At 35.6% G+C, this 27,320-nt stretch overlaps 3 protein-coding genes across 4 annotated transcripts; 1 reads left to right on the plus strand and 2 right to left on the minus strand.

Moving 5' to 3' along the window:
- Positions 1-1,096: 1,096 nt before the first annotated feature.
- Positions 1,097-10,997, minus strand: vimar (visceral mesodermal armadillo-repeats). The gene is made up of 7 exons (XM_077435110.1): positions 10,742-10,997; positions 9,882-10,658; positions 9,662-9,808; positions 9,402-9,584; positions 4,402-4,617; positions 4,175-4,335; positions 1,097-3,044 (listed from the first exon to the last, which is right to left on the minus strand). Exons 1-7 carry the CDS (start codon positions 10,746-10,748, stop codon positions 2,562-2,564), a joined length of 1,974 nt encoding a protein of 657 aa, XP_077291236.1. The 5' UTR covers positions 10,749-10,997; the 3' UTR covers positions 1,097-2,561.
- A 2,411-nt stretch (positions 10,998-13,408) lies between these two features.
- LOC143910349 (acyl-coenzyme A thioesterase 9, mitochondrial-like) lies at positions 13,409-21,740 on the minus strand. Its single transcript, XM_077428820.1, has 10 exons — positions 21,424-21,740; positions 18,498-18,598; positions 18,180-18,425; positions 17,993-18,108; positions 15,052-15,274; positions 14,836-14,968; positions 14,606-14,761; positions 14,423-14,525; positions 14,239-14,352; positions 13,409-14,161 (listed from the first exon to the last, which is right to left on the minus strand). The coding sequence occupies exons 1-10, from the start codon at positions 21,549-21,551 to the stop codon at positions 14,081-14,083; spliced, it is 1,401 nt and encodes a 466-aa protein (XP_077284946.1). The 5' UTR covers positions 21,552-21,740; the 3' UTR covers positions 13,409-14,080.
- Positions 21,741-23,729: 1,989 nt separating this feature from the next.
- On the plus strand, positions 23,730-26,425 carry LOC143915064 (uncharacterized). 2 transcript variants are annotated; one of them, XM_077435499.1, is made up of 4 exons: positions 23,730-24,914; positions 25,020-25,179; positions 25,258-25,542; positions 25,658-26,425. In XM_077435499.1, exons 2-4 carry the CDS (start codon positions 25,072-25,074, stop codon positions 26,276-26,278), a joined length of 1,014 nt encoding a protein of 337 aa, XP_077291625.1. In that variant the 5' UTR covers positions 23,730-24,914; positions 25,020-25,071; the 3' UTR covers positions 26,279-26,425. The 2 variants fall into 2 exon arrangements, with proteins under 2 accessions (XP_077291625.1, XP_077291617.1); XM_077435491.1 differs by having other exon boundaries at positions 23,730-25,179.
- Positions 26,426-27,320: the final 895 nt, after the last annotated feature.

The following is a 27,320-nucleotide window of genomic DNA, read 5'->3' on the forward strand; positions in this document are numbered from 1 at the left end:
TACGATTCAACTTAAAACCACATATAAAACGGTTATTGGAGTTATAGTCGGAACGAAAATACATTTGCTTAATATAATTAATTAGTGTGTATATAAAATTTTTAAAATAATCAAACGCAATCGAGATCACTTGGTGTATACACATATATATATAATATAATAAACTTAGTGGTTTTTAAATCTCGACTGAATTTAACAACATTCAACTCTATCATAATTGTGTGCATATATTTGTACTTACAATATGCGTTAAAAGATGCGGCAAAATTGTAAGGCAGATTATACAATATTTGAGCAATCACTTGCGCCAACTATGAAAGGGGATATATCCCGCAAAAAACTGAAAGATGGCACTCACTTTGGACATTTGATGCTCTTGGATTTGCCTACCTAAAGCTACAGATAGTACTTAACAGTGAATTCGACTTAATTTAGATTTAACACGAAATGTACTATATTTTTTAGAATAATTATTTCCCTAATGCAAATTAATTTTACATTGTCAACGCAATTACAATCCGAGTCTGATTATATATGTATATACATACATATATAGTCTGGTATACAGCCATAATGACACAATAAGTATGCGATTATAATATTTCTATACATTTAACAAGATATACAAAGATAATGCAATTAAACTGCTCATTTGTGATATTCATTCTTAAGCGAGCCTCCGCCTGTTTGCTTTAACTCGCACCTTAAGCTTAATCTACATGTAACCTGTAAATCTTCAAACCCTCATTCAAGAATTTTTTGAAAATTACAATACCGAACAGAATTTAAAAAAAATGTAATAATAAAAAATAGTCGAATGCGGCTTTTTTTGTGTCCACAACTGTATATTTAAAAAAAATTGATAAAAATAGCGTTTGCCTTAGACCCCTATCGCTTAACTACATAATTTGACTAATTTGCACTAAAATGTACCTTCTCATTTATATAAGTAAAAACTCTTATAAGGAAATCTTAAAACAATTACATGGAATGTGAATCATTTATGAAGAACATCTTTCACGAAAAAAATGTCTGTAAAATCATTAATTTCATTACTTAATTCTTATGATACAGCCCTGGTGAATTTTTTTTTTTTAGAAAAAAATTGCTCTAAAGCTCTACATATGTATACGTACTAGAGATTGCAATTTACCGGCAAATAATCGTTAATAAATGTGGTTACTTTTCTCGACATATTAACCTAGATTGAACCGTAAATAATGAAAAATAAATCTCACTTGGATAGTATCATACAAATACATACAAGTCCATTCGTAATAATTAATAATCACAACTGAAACAACCATCTGATTGCATTTATTACGACGTGGTTGGTCTGTGTTGCTACTTTTAAGCATGCATCAGTGGTGCTACAAAAGAAATGTCAAACTGGCAGAATGATCGCTTATTAAAATGGGGTACTATTACTATATTATCACTGTACAAAACTTCAAAACCTTTAAACCTTTACCCGCGGCAATAAAAATAGCGAACAAGTCCTGTACGCGGAAATTTTTCGCGAATTTGGCAATCGAGTTTTCGACCTTAAATACAGATTTTAATATTTACTCAAGTAACCAGATATGTTAATTAACACGAAGTATTATTTTAAACAATAAAATACATAATATATCTCGTAGTTTTGGCTTAATTGTCAAATCATCATTCTTCATACAATTGAGACGTATCGTCGCCATTGTTCAACAGACGTGACGTCACATAAACGAGGTTTCAGTATTGTTCCACAAAAAATTTATTTTGACTGGTATATATTCATTTTAAGCAAATTGAATAGATGGCATTCAACTCTCAGTAATATATTCAACCAATTTTGACCCTTAAAACAGTTGACATAGGAGCATATAAGGCTCAAAATCCCGTGTAAAGTTCAGAAATTCTATGGAAGACAGCCGCGGGCAAACGGTTAATGCCTCCTATTCATCCCGCTCAAAATTTTAGTAATTTTAAACATTTAATACTAATAAAAAAAAAAACCGGACTACATAATCCATATAACGCCATTTGCATCGACTTTTAATGCAATAATATGCCTGTATATGTAATTAATTCGCAATAAAATAATTTCAGGTAATTACAGAGGTCGAAATCTTGGCAATTAACCGGTAAATCGGTAATACAATCCTTAATACGAACATACAGATCAAGCAGGCTGACATAGAAAATACAATAGACTTCTAATTGACTACTAAACTGTACTCGGCTAAATTTCAGTCTCTGTGAGGGTCTAGTTCGATATTTTAGTGGTGCCGGTTACACGTAGATTGAGCTTACTAGCAAACACACCAAATGCTATTATTAATAGGACAAACACACCAACAAACATGCTACACCTTGTTCCGTCAATCCAGCAGTTCAACGTGTGCTCGGAATTCGTGTTCGTGAAGATCCCTGTTGGGTTTCTGTCGACCAAGCGTAGCATTTTCGTCAGTTTGTTTGCCAAATTAATCACACTATAACGTTCCATCGGTATAAAAAAAATAAATTAAAATGAAAAATATCACAAGTTTGGGGAAAAATAATAATAATTAGAAAAGTTGAAATTATTGAAGTGACTCACAACCAGTCATATCTAATTTGGCTATTAAATCGCTTATGGAATTTTTAAGCGACTCACTCAACTGATCATTTTCAGTTAAAAGGGTCTGCATGGATTCTTGCACTTTCAATTGAGACATTTGCTCTTTCAGTGGCTCGTGCATCATAAGAAGCGATATAAATTTACATATATTCTCCACAATCTCGGGTTGAACCTTCAGACGGTTTCTTTCCAACATAATGTTTAGCTGTTTTGCCAGTTCGGCTTTCAGTATTCCATCGATGAGAATATTTCGCGTCTCGTCTTGATCGCAAATGGAAATGTGTTCACTTCGTTTTCTAGACTCTTCATTGTTATTCTGATGGGCTTCGGTCGAATCGCGGAAAATCGTAGCACACAATATAGTGAGAGCAATCATAGCTTCATTCTGCATTATAATGTGAGATGCTGCTAACATGTTTACTAAACAGGCAACACATCCGTCAACCTAAAAAAAAGTAATATTTTAAATAAGCCAGTCGTATTGTATATGTTACAGTCGAAGTGTTTTTTTCAGTTGTAATATATTCCAACTGGCCTTTTAGGTCTTTCATATTCGAATGCAATTCAACTAGTAAATTATATCTCTACAAGCGCAAATAAATTTTCAACAATGTGCGCCAGTTGTAATATAACAGTTGAGTTTTGACAGGTCTGATGTTTTCACGAATGCTTTAGAATTCAATAATGCGTTAACCCTTTGCCCGCGGCAATAAATATAGCGAACAAGCCCTTAAATACAGATTTTCGACCTTGAATACAGATTTCAATATTTACTCAAGTAACCAGATATGTTAATTAACACATAAAGTATTATTTTAAACAATAAAATACATAATATATATCTTAGTTTTGGCTTAATTGTCAAATAATCATTCTTCATACAATTGAGACGTATCGTCGCCATTGTTCAACAGACGTGACGTCACATAAACGAGGTTTCAGTATGGTTCCACAAAAAACTAATTTTGACTGGTATTTATTCATTTTAAGCAAATTTAATAGATGGCATTCAACTCTCAGTAATATATTCAACCAATTTTGAACCTTCAAACAGTTGAAATAGGCGCATATAAGGCTCAAAATCCCGTGCAAAGTTCAGAAATTTTATGGAAGACAGCCGCGCTACAGACTTGTCGTGCAAAGCTTCCATAGAAGACGGCCGCGGGCAAACGGTTAATTGCATATTTTTATCCCCCCCCCCCCCCCCTCCCCCTAGAAAAGATCCGTCCTTGCGGAATACCTACTGTTTACAAGCCAGGGACGTGACGTTCCATACCACTCAGTGTGTTTTCGCCCTAAAGATAACGAGTACCATATTATGATAGCTCCGAGATAGCTCCCGAAAACCTAAGCTCTCCATCTAACCTGGTAGCAACTTATAATTGAACTGTGTTTTCAGTTGTAATATATTTTGACCAGTTGGAATGTAATTCGCTATATGAATCAACTCACGTGAGTTAAACGGAATATATTCCAACTAATCAAAATATATTATAACTGAAAGATACACTTCAACTGTAACATATGTACATATGTATATCTACATTAAGCCGATTTTAAATGAAATTTGCATACTTTAACAATACTCGTCAACGATTCCTGTGATTGTAGCTGACGAACCATTCTAGCGAGGAGACGGGACGCCTCGCCGGATACTCCTGCATGTTCAGATTGTGCGCCCCATACCGATACTCTTTTCAGAACGTCAACAGATAGTAAATCTTTAGCTACGTTTTCTGAAATGACAAAAAAATGTTTAATACACAATAATAAATCGTGTTTCCATTATTATTTTCATTTACCTTGTCCATCTACGAGCATTCTCAACGTTGCGACCAATTTGAAAACGACGTAATATTGATTAACGTTGGGCACCATTTCAATGAGCAGCGGCAAAATGCCATGCTTTATTGCTAAAGATTTGTTTCTCTGTGGTATTACTAAATTTCTCAAACTGCTGAGTACCACGTGCTGGAGTCGTATATCGTCCTCGTGACTTTTGTGCAGAAGTAGTATTGCTAAAAATTAAAACGCTACTTCATAAAGAAGGTGATGGTGATGGGTCAACTTAAAACATTCTACAATACTCTCGATACAGTGCAATTTAAAGTTTTGTATATTTTTACTGCCAAGACTCGACGAGCGTGATACAGATTACGTATTAACTTAACTTAATAATTATTATTTTTGTAATAACACAGCTACGAGTCACAACTTCTTGACGGACGTTGTTTTATAAACCAAATCCAAATGCAAATGAAGAGCACACATGTTTAAGGGGTCGAAAAAAATAGTAGAAGAAAAATCGAACAAGAGTAAACTGCCACTTCCGGTTGACGGATGCGTACCAAATTTTATACATAACTTGGTATTGAGCTTAAACTTCTAGATGTGAAATTCAGTTCAATGAACCAAAAGGTTTCTGAGAAAAACATCCATTCTCTAGAGTAAAAGTACTACTTCCGGTTGAGGTAAAAATATTAGGGTATAAAATTTATAATTTCTATTATATGTAAAAAAAATTCAGTCTGATTCGGTTAGCGGTTTGGGAGATAATTGAATTCAAAAACTTAAAAAAAAAGGGCACCAATAAGGGGAGGTACAGTTTCCGGTCAACTTAAAAATCTGAAGAAAATGTATATCGTAGTAATATGAATTTCAGTAACCGATATTAAATTTCAGTTCGATAGGACGAATGGTGTTCAAAAAATCCCCAAAATACACAAGTACACATAGAATCATTAAAACGTGATCAGTGATCGATTCTGAGTTCGAATCACAAAACTTCATCTATTGTTACTACGTACATAGATAAAGTAAAAAACACAGATCAACCATCTCCTGTTAGAATTTTCCCATTTTTTCTAGCTTAATCATTGTGACGTATCCAATAAATCAATATTTTCCCCTCAGTTTCTCGCAAATTCGAGTCACTAGCATCTCAAATTTGTTGAATCTTCTAAAAGCTACCTACATAATGTATTTCTCGCAAATTTGCTGTTTCAAAACATTTGTTAATTGGTCCATAGATGTCTCTATTTGTATTCTACGTATGTACTGTATTGTTTGGAAAATTTTTAGTATTTATTTACAAAAATTAATCTAACCATATGTGTCGCCTTGCAGTAATTCCTATCATGGCACATATGATATATGTGGGTGACTGTCACCGCACCGAATGTTAAAAAGTCGAAAATATTCGTTTACCATGCATACATATGAAAAACGGTTAGTATATATATATATATGTAGTGTTGGGATTAAACGAAAGGCTGATGTATGGGCTATGGCTGTGAAAGGGTATGTTACGACCGATCGTAGAGGGGGGATGAAAAAGTGGCATAGGGCGCGAAAGGACCGCTATTTTACAGTTAGTAGAAGTTAACCTTCCACTGGGGGCGGTTGGTCGTTAAACCACCGCGTGGTGTCGTTTTAATAAACAACATGACTGAAAACGCACGTGTTTGATCTTCAATTCCACCGCCACATCCCATCGTGGTCCTGAATAGCGTCATCTATTCAGGAATTCCACCCACAATTGGAGGCTCGTCCGGGATTAGGCGGCAGTTTGAAGACCACGTGCTACAATGTATCGGAGGAGGAGGCCGACATCTGGTCGTAGGACGTCGAGAGGGGTTCGGGAGAGGGCGATAGAAGAGCCAGTCGCCAGCCGAGCCAAGCTGACTTTCCAAGACATGGAGGGCGCCGTCCCCATTTTCACCGGAAACGACGACTATCCGGTAGAAAAGTGGGTGGCGCAGATCGAAGAAGTCGCACACTCGGCAGGTTGGGGCAGCATGGAAAAGCTGCTGTTTGGGAAACGCCTGGTCAAGGGGGTGGCCGAGAGGTTCCTGCGCATACAAGATGGGGTCTATTCGTGGGAGAAACTCAAAAGCGCATTACTGGAGGAGTTCGCTCGGATGGTGAGTGGGGCGTCAGTCCACAGGAGGCTGTCCAAGTCGCAGAAAACGTCAGAGGAATCGGTCAACGAGTACTTTTACCGGATGCGGGAGATCGCGAGCGTGGGTTCGATTGAGGATCGTGACCTCATGGAATATGTCATCGACGGGATCCCTGGCAGGTCTTCTATGAAGGGGATGCTGTATGGTGCCCGCAATTTGAAGGAGTTCAGGGACAAGTTGAGCGCCTTCGACGGGCTGGTGGAAAAGGTAAAGGCAGAAGAAGCAACCGTAGCCACAGCCAAAGCAGTGCCCGCACCCTCAACTGGAAGCGGCTGGAGACCCAAGGCGAGGACGCCGGCACTGATCGACACAGGCAGTGAAGACAAACTCGCCGGCGAGAACTTCGTACATCGATGCGGCATCATCACTAGTGAAAGTATTCCTGTGGTAAGAGACCAATGTAACAATTCCGGTGCCATTCGTAGAAAAGCTGCGGAAGGAGTAAGGAGGGCTGATTCGGACTTGAAGGATGGAGAGCAAGAAAAAATCAAAGTGGAACGCGATAAAACGTCAAAACCACGAGTTCCGATCGAGGTTAAGTTGGAACAGAGTCTGCGGAGGGAAAAAGAAGAACGGGCTTCACAAGAGATGTCTGCTCATGCAGAACCCAGCGATTCCTGTTCAAGCGAGGCTGATGGAACATCAAACATGTCACATGGTCAGATGGTGAGGACCCCCTTAGAGCCTCCAGCGTCGCCGTCTCGAGCTCATTTGGACTATTCTTCAGTGCGACCGAGCACAGAAAATCGATCATCAACCACAGATTCAATTAGGATAACGAATGATGAAAGTAAGCATCGCAAACCATGTGGAATAGATGTTTCCAATAATGAAGAGGACGGTGTAGACATGGATGATCGCGGTTTGGACACGGGTGATCGAAGTGAGGACACGGGTAATGGAGGTGTAGACATGAGTGATCGAAGTGAGGACATGGGTAATGGAGGCGTGGACATGGGTGATGGAAGTATGGACGGTGATGGTTTGCATATTGGAAGGCTTTGGGACAACGGAGACATACCGTTTTCAAATAAAGATGAACCGCCCGATGGTCAATTCAGTAAAGGATCTCATGGTCATTCGAAGAATCCTAAAGATGAAGACGAAGAAAATGGGAAACATGAAGAAAAAGATATGGATAAATCACCAGAAGGAATAAGAGACCCAGTCAAAATTTCAACACCAAAGGACAATGTATTCACTTTCAAGCTCGGTCGTAGTCAGATTGATGTTACTTTAATGGAAAATAAAATAAGACCATGGATTAAGAAAGGAGTTTTTGGATATATCGGTGAACCAGGAACGATATTGGTCAACTTCATATGTGGCAAGATACCATATGGAAAGCTGTGGGGCGACGGGAGGTCCATCGCAGACAACATCATCGGACAGCCGCGTGGAATCGCGACTGGCATCGGATAGTGTTTAGGTTGTGCCAATTGAAGTGAAGTGTGTGTCAGTGAATTAGAGAATAAGTGGAGTACCCGGAGGGGTTTTAGTTAAGCCTTACTTGATATTTGATTATTGTTCTATTTTGTTAGTAGTTAAGATTTGAAATATTGTTAATGTTTTATTGATTATTCTAGTGTTTTCATGTTTTGGCGAGTGTTTGGTATGTTGAATAATGTTTTAATTTGGTTACATGCCTAGAAGAATATGAGATAATTGTATTGAAATGTAATTCTAGTGATGTTTTAAAATGTGATTTGTTTCCGATGTAAAGGTGTTAATTTTAATGCTATGTAATTCTTGTAATGATTTTAAAATGTGATTTGTTTCCGATGTGAAGGTGTTGATTTTAATGCTATGTATTTCTTGTAATGATTTTAAATTGCAATTGTGATGATTTATGTGTGACTTTAATTGTGATGATCTGTGTGTAACTTTTTTTGAAGATTGAATTGTATTGAAACGTGAAAAATTGATACGATACTGAAATAAGTTTGAGATTATTGTGGAGTATGTTGAAGACTACTGTGAAGTATGTCTGGGATTATTGAGAAGTATGTCTGAAAATTATGTGTAATATGATTGAGGAATGGCCCGGCAGGTGAGAGAAACCTGAGGGCAGGTTTGTGGTCAGGAAAGGCCGAGTTGTAGTGTTGGGATTAAACGAAAGGCTGATGTATGGGCTATGGCTGTGAAAGGGTATGTTACGACCGATCGTAGAGGGGGGATGAAAAAGTGGCATAGGGCGCGAAAGGACCGCTATTTTACAGTTAGTAGAAGTTAACCTTCCACTGGGGGCGGTTGGTCGTTAAACCACCGCGTGGTGTCGTTTTAATAAACAACATGACTGAAAACGCACGTGTTTGATCTTCAATTCCACCGCCACATCCCATCGTGGTCCTGAATAGCGTCATCTATTCAGGAATTCCACCCACATATATATATATATATATATATATATATATATATATATATATATATATATATATATATATATATATATATCAGTGGCGTGCGGTAAAAGTTTCTCTCCCCCCGTCGTACATCCTCACTTAATTTGCGCGAGCAGGATACAAGAGGAACAGGCTTTTCCTCCCATATCCTGCGCGCGCACATTAAATAAGGCTGTATGATAAAAAGAGAGATAATTTCACCGCATGCCACTCATATATATATAGTACCGTTTACCATGCACCCTTTTTTTTCGATCTTTCGACTTAAGATCTTTCGATTTTCGATCTTTGCCTTCCGATATTTGCTTTTTCGGGCTTTTTCACTTTCGGTCCCGTGAGGTAGACCCGATATATGTATGTAAAAATAAAATAAATAAGACAAGGAGAGTGTTCTAAAATGAATCGATTCCACACCAAATTATTATAATATTTACATACACATCAATTTGACGAAAACTCCCGTATCCATCATATGCATACAGTGAGTGTCCGTACGAGCGAAATTTCCAATGGCTAATATAGATGTTATGGCTAGTTCTACGTCGTCCGAGCTTAAACTGTCAATCATCGATAAATAAAATTCACCCGAACCATCCGCATACAGAATATTCATCGATTCATCTGAAATTAATTGAAAATTAATCAAAATACACACATGAATTGTATGAAATTGAAATAAAGACAAACAGAAATGATACCTCCGGTCAAAATGAGAGCGATAAGATCACACGCTAGTTTCATAAGTTCGCGCGTTTCTTCATCGACGGCAAGCGCTCTATGCTGCTGCAATAAACTCCATAGAATTTGTGGCACTGCTGCTTTTGCAAGCACAGTCTTCACTTCATCTTAAAACAGAGGCAAAATTTAAAAAAATACATCCCAATACGAAAAACAAAACTTAAGAGTAAAAAAAAATACCATGCTCTGCCTGATAGTGCAAATACTCCAAACAAACCTCAGATATGTCAATATTTTTAATCGTCTTAAGTATATCGACAATCATAAGTGTGAATTCATCCTTTACAACGAGTGATCTATTATATTCAGTGACGACACTGACAACCAAGAGTGCCGAATTTAAACGGTTATCATCGCCGTCGGGCGATGTGAATTCGTACTGGATTACATCATGTATCTTATCCATAAAATCGACGTCTAAAGCAGGCTGTATGTAATCAGAACCACCGAACATCAGAATAGACAAGAGTTTACAAGTGAAAAGCCTCACACTGTGACATTGCGTGGTCAAACGGGGATCGTTACATTGCAGGGTCTTTGGGAGCATGTCAACGACGATCTGAATGCCAGAAGAGTTCAAAACTAGATCTCTGCCCACGTGGCTGTCAAAGCATACATTCCCCAAGCCTCTGCAGGCTTGTTTCATCAGCTCGGCGTTCGAATTGTCTATAGGTTTGTTCAGAAATGATAACAGTGGTTTTATAATATCGGCGTGTGCGTACGATGTACGCTTCTTTTCACATTTGCAAATTTCGGCAATCGCCTGAGCCGTCATGCGTTGTATGTCAATGTCGTTTCTTTTGAGGAGAAGTGTCAGCGGATCAATAACGTCATGGGCGTAAGCGGCTCCTTCTGATATTATCGACTCAAGGATACTCTTAATCTTGGTATTAATTTCTTCGGTTTGTTGCTTCGATAGTAATTCTATGAATTCTATGTGAACTGGGCTTGTTTTATCTGTCAAAATAAATCATATTGTCTTGAATATTGTATTAACTCGACGATCAGATTGCATCAATGATTCGCATTTGAAAACTTACTTTCCATATTGAAATTAAATCACTGGATACGTAAAAATTAATGATTTTAATGTAAATAAATACTATTTCAATTCATGACTAGTGAAGACAGCATGAGACGCCGCTGTCAAAGTGATGCACTTAAATACTATAAAATTTGGCCATGACCAAATCTATATTTCAGAAAAAATATATTGGAGAAGGGAAATATCTATGATAAACTCAGATAAGTTAGTGTCTCCAAGTGTTTCTGAGATTTAGAAAACTTTTTTTTATTATATAAGTTTTTACAGTAAATGTAAAATCTAATCATATCTTAACCCTTTGGCTGCTACGAGGTTTTTCAATGTCCAAGCGAAAAATGCTAACATTTGTAATTACTTTATAAAAAAATAAATTTAATATATTTTTTTACATACTTGCTTCGCCGAACGCGCGTAATTTTTTTAATACTTTATATACATTTTTAAGAAGCAGTTGTGGACTCGCGCTCTCTCTTTCTGTCTTGCTTTTACATGCGTGCGTGCGAAAGAGATACCTACATATATACACTAAATAAGTTTTGACGATTGTTTCCGACGCATTATTTTTTTCAATAATCTATTTTTAGACATCGATGTATTTGTCGTTGTTAAAATATGCGATACATTTGAAACAGGTAGCGGTCTTTCTCTCTTTCTTTCTTGGTTTTAATTGTGTATGTGAGCGAGACACACAAGGATGCGAAGTTTCTAATAATCAAATAATTTTTCAACATGTATCATAAACATTTTGTATGCATTTCAGTTGCATTTGATTGATTGCACGAATTCGTGACCTATATAATTGAAAGCGGATTTCTATTGTTTTTTGCCATTTATTTTAACTCTGCAAAATGATATCGGACAGTGAAAGTGACGAAAGCGAAATAATAGCTCCTCGCCGAGGAACTCGACAAATCAGCAGCTCTACTGATTCTGAAAATGAATTTATCGACAATAATCAATTCCCAAGTAATAACTCCTTATATGACTTTGACAACGAACCCAAAATTTACTTTGATGATGAACCCGAAATTGAAGAGCTTTTAAAAAATTGATAAATATTTATAAAGCTTGATTGAAAAATAAATATAAATACGTATATAAAAAAAATGTTTCGTGCCACTGATGCGCTGGCAAAGAAAGTATTGAAATACGACAATTAATGACGACAACAACGATCGTCGTAGCAATCTTCGCCGATTTCAAAACAACGATTTATCGTTGTTGTAGCAGTCAAAGGGTTAAGCTAGTGATAGATAGACTAATCTATGAGAATCATTTGAAATGTTATCTGTACGCCTGATAAAACTGAGCAACAAAAAATTATTGGAGCGGAAACTAATCAATATAAACCAAGTTTAAACCACTGAATTCGAATATGACAATGATTTTGTTGGTATCCTCTCGTTTGAGATTTCAAAAAATGCGCAATTTTTACAGATTTTTGGCTTTTGCAGTCTTTAACTCAAAATCTAGTATTTCTGTGCCAAAAGTAAGTATTGGAATCAACAGTCAAATGTTTTTCTATTGATTGTGGTGCTTTTAATGTTTTTAAATACTTATAATTAATTATCTGGCGAATTTTAAGTAAAAAATATTTCATTTTTCCACATATTCTTCTCAAGGAATTATGTATAAAAAATCACAATCAATAAGAAAAGCATTTGACTATTGATTCCAATACTCACTTTTGGCATAGCAATTCTAAATTTTGAGCTTAAGACTGCAAAACCCAAGAACCCGTATAAATTGCGCATTTTTTAAATGCTCATATCTCATAAGTGAGAGGAAACCAACAAAAATCATTGTCATAATCGAATTCGGTGGGTTAAACATAGTAAGGATCGATTAGTTTCCGCTCCAATCATTTTTTGTTGCTCAGTTTTATCAGGCGTACAGATAACATTTCAAATGATTCTCATAGATTAGTCTATCTATCACTAGCTTAAGATATGATTAGATTTTACATTTACTATAAAAACTTATATAATAAAAAAAAGTTTGATTGATTGATTAATATTTATCTTTTTCATTTTTTTTTTATAATCTTTGTAAAAATCTGTTATTGGACTCGGATGTTACATACATATATTATATATTTACTATTTGTTTTTTATACATATCTACATCCTGTAGTCTGTTGATTTTTCAATAAATAAAATAAAATAAAATTAGTCTCCGCTCCAGAAAGTAAATATGTAATATGATTTTTTTTTTGCTCAGTGTAATACATGTTTTTTTACCATTACTTTCTAGGAGTTATATTCCTCGAGGGTTTGAAAATAGCCGTTTTCTATCAATTCCAATTCTCTATTTAAAGATAATCGTCTCCGTAACAAGGAATTTTTGAAATTTCAGAATATCTAGTCAGAAGTCAGGTAAAATAAAAACAGATGAGCAAAGGGGAAGGCATAGAAAATTGTGCTTTATGGGACTTTGGAGTTTTCTCATGATCACGAAATTTCATCTATCAATACTTCGTATATGTAATAAATAATGTGCAAAAAAGCTGTAAGTATACACTTGCTAAAAATGTGATGGAACAAAGAATGATCAGATCTCATTTGGATAAATCAAAGATTTATATCAACTTTGGATACATTTTGAATTTGGAATTATCAGCATCTAAAATTAAGGATATTTGTGTGAATAAAAACAACAAAATTATCTTAAACTTAATGATAAAAAAAGTTTATTGAAAAAATGATAAAGGGTTCAAAATTGTTTCAATATGAACAAAGAACAAAGGACATGATCTCACATATATAAAGATAAAATATCATATTTAAATTATTGTATCACATTTCTATAAATTATAACATATAAAATAATTTGTGCATTTAGTAAATAATAAAAAAATTATACAATATTAGAGAGCAAGATTTGCTAAAGTATATTTTAGCAATAACTTCACAATTAAGAAATTTTTATGTATAATATTCGTTTGTAATCATCATATAAAATATATAGCATAAATCAAAACACAACATAAATATACATATATTATTCTGAACACTATGAATAAATTTTCCATTATTCAAAAATACTGTTAATAAAATAATACTCACAAAATACAAGTAAACCATTACCAAATATAATTTAAAGATTCAAATCAAATTTAAGTAGTAAATTTTAGTAATAAAGCCCAAACCAATTTAAATATGGAATTTATTTAAGGATTGAATAAAGGCTACAATAAATGATTAAATTTTGTCATTTGAGGATTAAAAAACATTGTTATAAATTTAATCAATTCACACTTTTAACACACAAGTTAAGTGTTAATCGTGTTAATTTAAGTAATTAAGTATTAATAGTCGACATTCAGCAACTAATTTTATTTTAATCCCATAACCCGTTGGAAATGACGCTTTCCATCCAAATACAACATGGATTCATGGTAACTCTTGGGAATAACCTAAAAAATAAAAACAAGCATTAAAATAATGATCACTATCGCAAGTCAAATAACACAATCTATCATATATTAATCACCTGAGGAGCTACATCATTAATTTTATAAGTATAATGAAAGACATTAGTCGTAGAAACGGCACCTGTTTTCGCATCAAAAACTTCAGCATTCACAACAATTTGCATGCAGTGTAACTGAAATCAAATTTATTATTAAAACTAATAAGTTATTGCACATATGAGTAATATTAATAGTAATAAATACCTCGGTGTAGACAATTTGAGCACGCATTTTGATGAGAGAAGAAACATCGACAGATTTGTGAAACATTATGTCACTGATATGCATCAGTGTGGGTCGTTGTTTACTAAACAAAAAGTTACAAATGTGATAAAAATGTGATAAAATATTTTGAAATATTCAATAGTATGAGTGAGAAGTATGTACCTGAAAACCCATCCACAAACCCAGCTCAATTCAAAAGCTTGACGCATTAAAAATCCACCGAAAACTTTTTGGTGGAGATTTCGATCTTCGGGATGAGAAAATACAAGATTGTCCATTTGAGCAGCTTTCATCCAAATTGCACCAGGAGGTAAATGACTGTAACAAAAATAGTATGTTAAATATACTAATTAATAAAAAACCACACACTCTCACATATTTTTAGTTAAAACCTGGCTCTAAAGGAAGGATCGCGGGCATCCAAGGTTTTCAAAAACAAATCGTGTATAACTGCTTGCTCTTCTTGATCCGGTATTACTTTCAACAAAGATTTCGCAGTTGCATTTTGCCGTCTTCTTTTCCGAGCTTAAATCAAAATGATAACTCGTTAAAATAATATCCATTTACCACAAAAAATTTTTGGAAAACTAATGAAAAAAATACTTTACATTCACCACCCTCCAATATTTTTTGCTCCTCTTCATTAGCTGGAACTAAACTGTTAACAATAGCTGCTTTTGAGTTCGTGGGATTCCTTGCAGCCATCAGAAACAGCGCTCGGGTGATTTTTGTCCATTTATCGTGAATTTTTTGTTCCAACCACACGACAGTTTCAATAGAAGATCGCCCGACCCACGATGCGTGTCCGGAAAGTCGGATATCAGCATCTGGCTATTTGAAAAATCAATTCGACATACAAAGCAAATTTTAAGACCTTACTCTAAGCGTCACAACACGGTGGGCCTGGTTTCAGCAATTCTCGTTAACCCTTTGAGTGCTGACGTTTTTTCTGTTGAAAGCCCACCACGCTGAAAATTTCACCAACATTTCCAACTAGAATTATTTAGAAATCCCATAGAAAGCAGGTATAAAAACTGTAGCTAATCCGAACAAACCCTAGATAGCTACTGCCGAGGATTTTGAGTTTTGTAAAGGTGTGTTTAGACCTTCTAATATATCTTGCAACAATATAAAATAAACAAAAGAAGTCTATTAATGAATGTATTTTTCCAAAACTAAATAGTTTCATCTTCTTCATTGTTGTTAAAATGTAGTGCTCACAATCTAAATGCCAAGCCACAATCTAAAATACTCAACAGTTAGGGATTTCCATCGAGAAATTCTGCTATGGTTATATACTCAGAAATTCCAGTGTAAACCAATCTTTATAAACGTTGACACGGATTACACGACCCATGTTCAATGCATTTTTTACAATGCTACCTGGAAAGGCTTAGCGGTTAGTATTCTTGTTTATTTTTATATATGCAAAAAAAACGCCTATCGGCGTATTTCAAGATCATGGAATTGTTGGCAAAACGCTGATCGGCGTTGGTCAGCATTCAAATGGTTAATGAATGTCTTTTTCCAAAACTAGTACCATCTTCTTCAATGTTGTTAAAATTTAATGGTCACAATCTTAAATACTCAGCAGTTAGGGATTTCCATCGAGTAATTCTGCTATGGTTATAAATTCAGAAATTCCAGTGTAAGCGAATCTTTATAAAAGTTAACAAATGAATGACACTGATTACACTGCATTGTTTTTCAATGCTACCTTTAAAGGTAGTATTCTTGGGTTTGATGTAAACGATCGACAAGCGTCAGACAGACTGAACCACAGATTAACCTTTCCCTTACGGTGCCAAAAACATCCGCGCGCTCCGATGATATGTATTTTGTACACATAAATTGACGTAATTCGTAATTATATTACGGAGGAATACAAAAATTCTGAACCTCGTATCTATTACATTTCATATCGATATTCCCATTATTAGAGTCGAGTTGTAGTAAATACATATCACAGGGGAGGAAAGGTTAACTGGATGGCTGCTTTAAACGCAATTCTCGACTTCACGAATGATAGATTGCACATCAGATGACGAGTAACCTTTCGATGTGCACAAATGCAATTATTAAAATGGTAATTCTTAAAATTGAGTTGGATCTTTCTGGCGAGTTTAATAAGGCAAAATTCGGAACTAAAGTATCAGAAGCACAGAACGTATACAAGGTAAGTATGTGGGGACTTCGGGTAAATTTCGCTTAGTGTAAGTGCAAGCAGTGCGCACGCATAAGGTACAAAATTTACAACGCCTATTGGCGTTTTGCAGGCCTATGGACTTGTCAGCAAAACGCCAATCGGCGTTGATCAGCATTCAAAGGGTTAAATGAACTCTCCGTGTCTATACTTGAATATAATTTTTCATCCATTTTGAATAAGATTAATAATTTTATATTTATTATAGCTACATAGATAAAATAGATAAATAATATCCGTTTCGCTGATGAAACGGCAATATTGACTGAGAGTGCCGAAGACCTACAATCGTTATTGATCGCAATTGATCATTCATGTCAAAAATGGGGTCTGTCTATTAATATCAACAAGACAAAATCAATGGTAATATGTAAAGAAAAGACGGATCCATTAAACCTGAGTGTGCGCGGACAAATGATTGAACAGGTCGAACAATACAAATACCTAGGAGCAATGATCAATACGGACGTCAGTTCCGAAATGGAGATAAGAAGAAGGATCGAAATAGCAAGAAATGCCTTCGGCAGCATGAAAAATGTTTTATGTTGTCGAAGGTTGTCTATGAAATTGCGTTTAAGAGTCCTGAACTCCTATGTTTGGTCAGTGTTGCTGTACGGATGCGAAACGTGGACACTGTTAGTGGCATCCATGAACAGGATAGAGTCCTTTGAAATGTGGTGTTACCGGAGGATGCTAAAGATCTCGTGGAAGGAGCATGTAAGAAACGAAACAGTCCTCCAGCTTCTTCATAAAAAGAGAGAGCTTCTTGACACGGTGAAGCGCCGTAAGATGGAATACTTTGGCCACATTATTCGCAGCCCCAAATATCGCCTTCTACAAACAATCACAGAAGGGAAAATAGAAGGCAAACGGTGGCTTGGGAGAAAGAAGCTCTCTTGGCTCCGGAACATCAGGTCATGAATGGGACTCGGTCTCGAAAAGCTATTTCGGCTTGCCCATGATAGGGAAGAATTCGCACGGGCCATAAACGATGTCTCCCCATGGTAGTCGCCTACGTCTGAATTTCGGATTCGGCATTAGAAGAAGAAGAATAGCTACATGCATATGTATGCACGTATTTATTTATTAATTTCAACTAATTAATCATTTTTCATATACTCCTAGTGCCAAGCTGACGATACAAGTATAGAAGTGGAGAGTTCATTTCAGTGGCGGCTCGTCCAGGTGGGCTGCAAGGAATATGCATGCTATTTTTGTTTTCATTTGATCACCGGTATGGTCTACTATGAGCTACTACTGCCCGATTAATCTATAAATTCTCACGAGCCGCTACTGGTTCATTTAACGAGAGATGATGTTTCGCGGGGGACCCATCACAAACTTACTTTAGGTATTACATCTGTAAAATCTATTTGATCCACTAAAACAGTTACAATTACGTATGGAGTCGGAGTATCTGCAGGTAATTTCGGATTGTAGATATGATTGTGGGCCACCCAAGCTGTAAAAAAGTCCATGTTTAACGGATGTGACAATAGTTATATGCATTTGTAAATATAAAACAAGAATTACCGGCAAATGTGTCCATATCTTCCATTAATCTTCCCAGTCGAACTTGTCCCAAAAATGTAGAGTATTTCTCTTGCAAATCGATGTCTGTTGACAATGGTATGATCGTCGATGAGAAACTGTCTTGCATGGTTCGAGAAGGAAGTTCGTCTTGTTGAGTCGGCAAATATTGTGCCAAGTGTCCTCTAGATGGGAGAAGGGGCGAGTATCCTTTTGCCAAACCCATTATCTTCTGTAGTTTCTCTTTAACTTTAATGTAAAAGGTAAATCATAAGTTGAATTGTGCTATAAGTAAATACTTATTACATTTACTACACGCACCTAAGCCTATATTGGGAATCGTAGCTTCGACATTGGAGTTTCCTAGTATGTTTAACTTGCCAGTGGTAGAAAAGCTTCTCTTGTTGTAAATTAAATGATTCCTATTAAAAGGAAAAAATGTGCAAATTAAAAATATAAGTTTATGTGACACACACTAGTAGGTTATGAAGGTTATTTCATGTGTAAACAATTATTTTTACAAAATCTGACATATCAAGTAAAGACCTTGATCTTGTTGCATAGATAAGAAAATTTTATAACATTAAATAATGATAAGGATTTGCATGTTTGCATTCGTTCAAAGTAAATACTAATATAAGACTATATATTACAGTAGAACCTCGATTATACAGACTAATTCTTGATAATGAAAAATCTGGATAATCGAAAAAATTGACAGTTGACAGGGAAAGACGTGCACATTCAGTATGAATAATTTTTATTTATCTAAATTTACATATATAATAACATGAAGATCAATGTTAAATAATTCTTTATTAAGAAATTCAATTATGGATTTTTGCTTAAAGTTAACTGTTCTTTTTGAAGCTGCCAAATCGCAAATACTTTTCATACAATAATGGACTAGATATTGGCTGTACAGACGATATTTGCCTTTGAATGAACCACATGAAAAGACTTCTTCATTTCCTGATTTGTTCATAACCTTAAGCTCCGACCTTCCATCTTCTGATATTAAAGAATCAATAAACTTCATAATTTTTCCGAGATCGTTCCAACACCATAATTATTTGACAAAAAATATCTTAAGACACTGCTTTTTAAATCATTGATTAAATATAATTTGTCTTTTAATGATAATACAATACGTTTTATTCTTGTTTTCTTTCACATATTGGTAATATTAAAAATAAATATTTAAATCGTCCTATGAGTATTGAATTTTGAAGACAACTGACTTTCTACGTCGCATATTCGATTTTTCATGTTATGCATATCAAAGCAGCAAAATCGTAAAATTTGTGTTTGTTTATAACAATCCGGATAATCGAGGTATTGAAAAAGTTATAGGAAAAGAATAGCAAATAGGAATTTTTCATAGGCTGCTGAATATGTAATTAAAATTAAATCGATAATAACAATAAATATGCCTTTACAAAATTGATACACATATGGATTAAAAAGCTACAAAAATACTCCCCAAATTAAAAAGAATTTTTAGTTTATTTTTTTCCAACTTAAATAGATATATTTCGATTTCTTAGATAGGAAAATATGTTAGAACAATATGGCAAAGTATGAAAACGATCGGATAAGAGATAAGAGAGATGAAAAGTGACGACTTACACGAAAACCATGTGAACTGTATAAGAGGTATGTAAAAAAATGGGTCTACCTCACGGGCCGGAATGTGAAATTACCAAAGATCGAAAATCGAAAGATCAAAAAAAAGAGTGCATAGTAAACAGTACATACTCACTTAATTTGCGCGAGCAGGATACAACAGGAACAAGAGGAACAGGCTATTCCTCCCGTATTAATGTCCGCGCGCAGAATACGGGAGGAAAAGCCTGTTCCTCTTGTTCCTGTTGTATCCTGCTCGCGCAAATTAAGTGAGTATATACCGTTTACCATGCACCCTTTTTTTTTTGATCTTTCGACTTAAGATATTTCGATTTTCGATCTTTGCCTTGCGATATTTGCGTTTTCTGTAATTTCACATTCCGGTCCGTCACGGAGACCTGTAAAAAATAGACTGTTCGTCAATTTCAAATTAGGGATTTGGGAGTCTTTTTAAACTCTAATCTATCCTTTAGTAAACATATTGACAATGCTGTAGCTCGAGCGTCGAAGGCCCTCGGGTTCGTCATCCGGTCCTCCAAATGCTTTAATTCTATTAAATCATACAAAATACTATATTGTGCATACGTAAGAAGTATTGTTGAGTTTGCATCCCAAGTTTGGAACCCAGAGTACTCTGGTGCAAGAGACAGATTGGAGCGCATTCAGAAGAGATTCTTGAGGTACATCAGTAGCCGTTTCGGATTATCCTATACTTCCTATAAAGATGCTTGTAGGTGTCAGCATCTACTTCCACTTGTCAAAAGAAGGGAGATAGCTGACATCTCAACAATTTTGAACATCCTTAACGGCTCGATCGACTGTCCTCAATTATTGAGCAGACTATCATTGCGTGTGCCAAATAGAATGACTAGATGTAATGAGCTCCTTTACATACCTAATACTTTTTCTAATTATGGAAGAAGCTCATTCATCTGGCGTGCAAGCTCCACCGTCAACACACTAATTTTAACAATTTCTATGTTTGACTTATTTACTATTAATGCTATACAAGCTAGAGTGATTATTGCAAATTTGTTTTTCGATGATTAATTTTATTGAAAATTTACGATTGTGATTATGAATTTTTATTTTGATGTATTTATTTTGTCTTTTTGTTTTTTGTTATATATTACATTATTTTTATTATTTCATAATTTTTATCATATTATTATTCTTATTATTTTGATATTTTTATTATACTGTTATTTCTATTTTTTTTCTTTTTGTTTTCTCTAACTATCTTACTCTATTATCATTTTTGTTTCTTATTTTAAATGTTTGAGCTTTTCTTTTTTTTACCTATATGTGAAAATTATTAATGGTTTACTTAACATAATTATATTTTTTTACTATCAATCTATGTAACTTAATAAACTGTAAATTTTCCAAATAAATAAATTTCCTAGAGATCGTAAATTACTATAACATCTAGCCTTGGATAAAAATAAATATAAACTACATACATATATCATCATCGTCACCAGTAAACAATGTGGAAAAAAGAATTACGTAAAACATCACAGTTATACAAATAAATAAAGAGTAATAATTCATACATAAAACACTTATACGTTCAAATAAATACGCACGTGTGTGTGTGTGTATTTAATAAATGACTCACCTAGGAGGAAATTCTGAATAGTTGTTGAGTAAATGATTAAGCGAAGATGAAGATGCTGAAGCAGGAATATTGAGAGGGGTAGAAGTGGCTTTCGCCCCAACACGCAGAAGAGACACGACCCTCATCATCAACACGATACTTGCTCAACTGACACTGACGTTCACACCTGAACGGAATGGCCTTAAATGACGACAACCGGAAAAGCTAACACGAACAAACTCACAGCTACAAAATGGATATGTACAAAATTAACACATATCGATACGATATACGACATACGATATGTCATACAATTTGGTTTTGCTCACTAAGGAAATATTTTTTACAATTACAATTGTTCAAGAAATTTAAAATTAAGTTCATTGATTGGCCGTGTAGTAGTGGAAATTTCAAAATTTTCTTTGCAATAACTAATAAATTTGTGTAGAAACATTGTAGTGCACGGATTTTAAGATCATTTGTGTTAGATTTACTTATTACATAACAGGGAGCTACTTTCATGAAGGAGTTCAAGAATTGTAAATAGGATTTTGAGCTCTTTTTCCTATTGTGCTGTACATTAACATTAGAATATCATAAGACTGTAGTCGTTTTGTTTTGCTTGCGGCTTGTAATAAAAAACATTTTGTAGGAATTTAACACGACTTGTGCTATTACGAATCAAAATCAGTGATTTCATCATCGATCCTGTAAAAAACATGCATAACTCAAGGGCAACGACCCCTTCGACCATTCCAGAAGAAAGAGTTCATCGCTCGATCGTAAAACGAACGAAACCCAACAGTGATGTCATCAGGCAACCGCGACACATGTCTTAAAAGTCATTTACTCGTGGCATACGACCACATTCTTAAACGAACGACGTCCTGGCGATGACCCCATAGCTATAAAGCACGCGCCTCGAAAATAAGTCAACACGTGTCCCCAACACACGTGTCCCCAACACACGTGTCCTGGAAACGCATCTGCACACGGCACGCCTCAAGCCAGAACGTATATAAAGCGACGCACCAGCTCCCAACACTAGAGTGAACCTCTGGAGTTCAACCAGATCACTTCTCCGAAGCTCAACCTCTTCGTACATACAATAACCATTGTAACAATTGAACAAAAATAAACGATCCTCTTACAAACTACACAACATGTATTTCGTTAGGTCGGGGTACGGTCAACATACCTTCCCTGCCTTACAATTTAAAAATCAAAATCAAATGAAGGAGTTTCGTTTCTAAAACGAGACAAACCTTTCATATTTACTTAAAAGAGAAGGCAAGACACAAACAAGCAAGACAAAAGTACTAAATCTATTTAAATTTATTTTTCTTTAAAAAATGAACATTGGGAACTAATATGATATATGTATGTACATGATTCGGTGATTTTTACCCACAAAGCTCTCGCTCAAAAGTCACTAAAATCTCTATAACGGAACATCTGGCAGCCGAAAAGTCCATTATACTAACGAGAACTCGAGTGCCAAATATTCCGTATTCGTGATTTTCATGGCAAAAATTGTCTTTTGAGCGATCGCAATGTGTGTAATAATCCAATTACCATGTACTTATGAGCCATTATAATTTAAAGTGGCATAACTCAACTTTTCTTCATTTCGAGAAATATCTCGCAAAATATTAAATATAATGTTTTTCGTTTTACAATTTTTAAAAATACTGGTGGCCTTTAATATGTTTATTATGCTTTTTCAAGATTCTGGACATATCGAATTGAAATAATTGATAACAATTTGCGAATTAAGTCAAATAGAAATAGTATTTTGGAACTGAAATTTTGACTTCCGCCACTTTCAAAATATAACGGCTCATATGTACATTTTTTTTTATTTCATAACATCCACTCTCTTTGCATAGTTTATCGTTACTAATGGTAGTCAAATTTTTCTGTTAAATTTGTCAAATAATCACTAACCATATTGCACAAATATACTGTCGATCTTCAGTGCGCTACAAGTCAAGTGCGGAGGATATGAAGTGCACTGGGTGTCACTGTAGGAATCTCGTCGTCGTCATCGTCATCGAAACCTTCGAGAATATTCCGCAACAACAAAATACATCGAGCGGAACAGCGCCAAGCATTCCAGAAAATTCCACGCCTCGACAAAAGTGCATTCCTCTTGTACGCATCAACAACTAAATGCTCGTACGCATCAATAACCACTTCCATCAAGCGTTCCAGAAAATTCTACGCCTCGACAACAGTGCATTCCTTTCTTACGCATCAACAAACCACCACCATCGGTCAGGCGATTCCAGAAACACTATAAAAGGAGGTACAACCCAAACAACGCCAGTCGACCCACAGCAGCAAGCGTCGACATACAGCTCCTGACCAGCCACCACTACACTACGCGGACTTGGAAGATCAACCAGCCGGACGAGCCAGCAACACACTGCCGTATCCAGAGACCTTCCGAACATAGCCGAACAACGAGCCAGCAACACACTGCCGCATCCAGAGACCTTCTGAACATAGCTGAATGCCGAGCCAGCGACACTCTACCATATCCAGAGACCGCTGAACGACATACTTTTACCAACAATTAACCATACTTGTGTATACGTGTTACTACCAAATAAATACCATATTCAACATATAGCTGTATTAATATCGAACACAGACGAACCTGTCTATAATACATGGCGGACTGGTGGTGAAGAAGACCTTCACAACAAGACTAGATCCCCATATCACCATTCAGGGGATGTCACCAAATTAAAAATAAATATAACTAAATAGTCGTAAAAATATCTCCAACACAAATTAAATGGCATTCCAACTCAACGGTGGCATTATTATTGTGGCAGCTCGTTATATGACATGGTCGAGTTCGGTCACCTTCCTGCGAATTGGGACCAAACTCGCCCGTGTTCAGAGTCACTACCGCACTCCGTCTCTGGCTCTTATAATAAAAGCAAGTGCATCAACATGCCAGTCGTCTCATTCGTTCATCCCCTATACTGGTGATCTCAACGTGATAAATGTTGTGGTGCTAGATGGCCTGTTCTATGTGTACTGGATTGTGCATGACTCCGTCTCCGGCTCTTATAATAAAAGCACGTGCATCAACATGCCTGTCGTCTCATTCGTTCATCCCCTATATTATCATTACTAGAAGCTAGAAAGAAGGTAACTAGAGAAGCGCGGTCACATAGTGGAGCAGGCAATTGAACAGGCGCTTTTGAAATCAGATGATGAAATCGCAATAGAGAGATCTATGCAGAGTTAAAAATGGTTGACAGGGGAACAAACAAGGGAAAATGAACTCACTTCACAAGAAGAAAACAAAAGGGGAATGTTGGATGTTGAGGAATGCATTGACCGTTTTCATTCTGAACTCCAGATCAGATCTCAAGAACCATAAAGGAAATAATAGCCGTGTTTTAAGCTATCCAAGTCAAGAATCTCGTATCTGCCACTGAAGAATTTTTTTTTATTTTTACTTTGTAAATTTATGACTGGGTTGAGGAAAGAGGGTAAAAGCCTTACTTCCTGACTTACTTTTTTTATTTATTTGTGTTAATATTTTTCATTACATTAATACATTTTGTTTAATATTTTTCATGTTAACTATTCTATAGTTGGTAAGAGTGCGTGTCGTCTGCCAGAGTGACAGATGTCAAAAAAGGTGCTATGAAGTGTAGACTTTGTCTTCGTTCTGCGCCAGATGAATCCTTCGTCAATATCTATGACGAATCAAATTCCATATTACAATATATTCAGAGCTGCTGTCAGCTGGATGTATGTGTATTTCACAACCAGTTCATAGACTCGTAATAGATTCAGAAAACGGTATGGTTATCAAAATTCACATTGCAGATGGAGAGGTACGATGGACTGCCTGATGCTATATGTTCTTCGTGTGTATATAGCCTGAAATTGATCAACAACTTCAAGATAATCTGTATTAAAAATAATGAATCTGCTAGACTTCAACTAGCTGAATGTTCAGGCGTCAAGATGAAGAAAGTTATATTAGACGACTCTTGGGAGGGTGATAATTTTGATACTAACACCCTTAATAAAGAAAGTGATGCAAGACAATTCAACGATTTAGACAAAAGTTCGGATACATATGATGAAGATGATGGGAAACATTCACAGGTATTATTTTAATCTAATTAGATTCTTATTGTTATATGTAAAATTAATTCAAAGAATTTTATTTTTTATCATCTATCCTTTTGAATAATTATTTATATAATATTTTTCTATGCAGGTGGATGAAACACATATTGGCACTGATCAAATCACTGAAAAAATTGAAATCACTCCGACAGTATTTTCAGTGACGGAAAGTTTAGATATTGAACTTCAAATAACACCTCACAGATGTGATATCTGTTTAAAATATTTCAAGACAAAAAGGATTTTAAAACAACATATAAGTATTCACACTAGTGAAAAACGTCACAAATGCGAGACGTGCTCAAAGAGTTTTTTTAAAAGAAGCAATCTAATAAATCACATTAGGATTCACAATGGGGAAAAGCCGTACAAATGTGAAAGGTGTTCAAAATGCTTCGTCACTACAAGCAGTTTGAACAAACATATGAAACTTCACACTGGGGAAAAGCCACACAAATGTGAAATCTGTTCCAAATCGTTCGTGGCAAAGGGCATTTTAAAATATCACATCAAGAGTCACACTGGAGAAAAGCCACACGAGTGTAAGATATGTTCGAAAAGTTTCATAACCCAGAGTAATTTAAAACAGCATGTGATGTATCACACTGGAGAAAAGCCACACAAATGTAATGTCTGTTCGAAATGTTTCGTGACAACAAGCAATCTAAAACAACATATGAAAATAGCGCACAAATCGAACACTTCACACTGAAGCAAAATTTACAAAATCACAAAATTACAAAAATCACACTGAAGCAAAATTTAATATATAAAATATTTTCAAAATGTTGCCTTACTCAAAGATTTACATATTTATAAAAAAAATTTAATAAAGTTAAAAAACTTCTGTGTTTTATATACCCAAATTTTTAAATGTCAATGGCGCCGTCCACGGTTCAGTGATTACTAGTCAAATGTGATCCGGTCACAGGACAACTGGTCGCTCTAGATCGGTCACACGTGATCACCTGTCACACTAAAACTGGTCACACCCAAAAATTAAAAATTGGTCGAATTTTTCGGTGTGACCAGTTTTTTCGTGACTAATTTTCGGGTATGACCAGTTTTCTCGTGACCAGTTTTAGGGTGTGGTCAGTTTTCTCGTGACCACTTTTAGGGTGTGACCAGTTTTCTCGTGACCAGTTTTAGTGTGACGGGTGATCACGTGTGACCGATCTAGAGCGACCGGTTGTCCTGTGACCGGTTCACATTTGACTAGTAATCACCGAACCATAGCTGTCACTGTCAGAAACATCTGTTATATTTACAGTGACCATATTTTTTGGTAGAAAATAAAGGACATAAAGAATTGTTTTATAACTTAAAAAAATTCTTTAAAAGTTTATAACATTTATTATAAAATATTAGCAAGGTGTCCGAGCCTAAATGTGTGTGTTTGGAAGAGGATCTTTATTGTTCAGGTTTATACAAGTGTTATGGTATGTACGGCGAAGGAGATAGTTACTCGACTTCGGAGGAGTGGGCAGGCTGAATTCCTGAAGCTCACTGGCATCCGGGGATGATGCACCGGTTTATATATTGGTTGATTATGCAACGCGTAGCTTGGCTATTGAGATCATATTCTGGAAGATTCCAACGGACTCAAGGTTATCCTTTGTGTAGCTGTGTCTCAAGGTTTGGTTGGTAAGTAGCTACATACATATGTGGTGAGATCGTCGTTTCGTAGATTTCGTGTACTCGCAATTGCGTATCTGGAGCGAGTTGATGGTGTCTTTGCCCTAGTTTGAACGAAG

The sequence above is a fragment of the Arctopsyche grandis genome, chromosome 1, assembly GCF_051622035.1.
Source record: "Arctopsyche grandis isolate Sample6627 chromosome 1, ASM5162203v2, whole genome shotgun sequence".
Classification (NCBI taxonomy): Eukaryota; Metazoa; Arthropoda; class Insecta; order Trichoptera; family Hydropsychidae; genus Arctopsyche; species Arctopsyche grandis.

What these genes read in the sequence shown, in the direction of transcription:
- vimar (XM_077435110.1), bottom strand. An exon ending in GCACTATCAGGCAGAGCATG is followed by an intron (nt 9,809 to 9,881) that starts GTATTTTTTTTT and finishes CTCTGTTTTAAG; the next exon opens with ATGAAGTGAAGACTGTGCTT. An exon ending in AATGCTCGTAGATGGACAAG is followed by an intron (nt 4,336 to 4,401) that starts GTAAATGAAAAT and finishes TTGTCATTTCAG; the next exon opens with AAAACGTAGCTAAAGATTTA.
- LOC143915064 (XM_077435491.1), top strand. Translation starts at nt 25,072, where the DNA reads ATGAAGTGTAGACTTTGTCTTCGTTCTGCGCCAGATGAATCCTTCGTC. An exon ending in AGAGCTGCTGTCAGCTGGAT is followed by an intron (nt 25,180 to 25,257) that starts GTATGTGTATTT and finishes TTCACATTGCAG; the next exon opens with ATGGAGAGGTACGATGGACT. An exon ending in ATGATGGGAAACATTCACAG is followed by an intron (nt 25,543 to 25,657) that starts GTATTATTTTAA and finishes TTTTCTATGCAG; the next exon opens with GTGGATGAAACACATATTGG.
- LOC143910349 (XM_077428820.1), bottom strand. Translation starts at nt 21,551, where the DNA reads ATGATGAGGGTCGTGTCTCTTCTGCGTGTTGGGGCGAAAGCCACTTCT. An exon ending in AATATTGGAGGGTGGTGAAT is followed by an intron (nt 14,969 to 15,051) that starts GTAAAGTATTTT and finishes TTTTGATTTAAG; the next exon opens with CTCGGAAAAGAAGACGGCAA. An exon ending in CTCAAATTGTCTACACCGAG is followed by an intron (nt 14,353 to 14,422) that starts GTATTTATTACT and finishes ATTTGATTTCAG; the next exon opens with TTACACTGCATGCAAATTGT.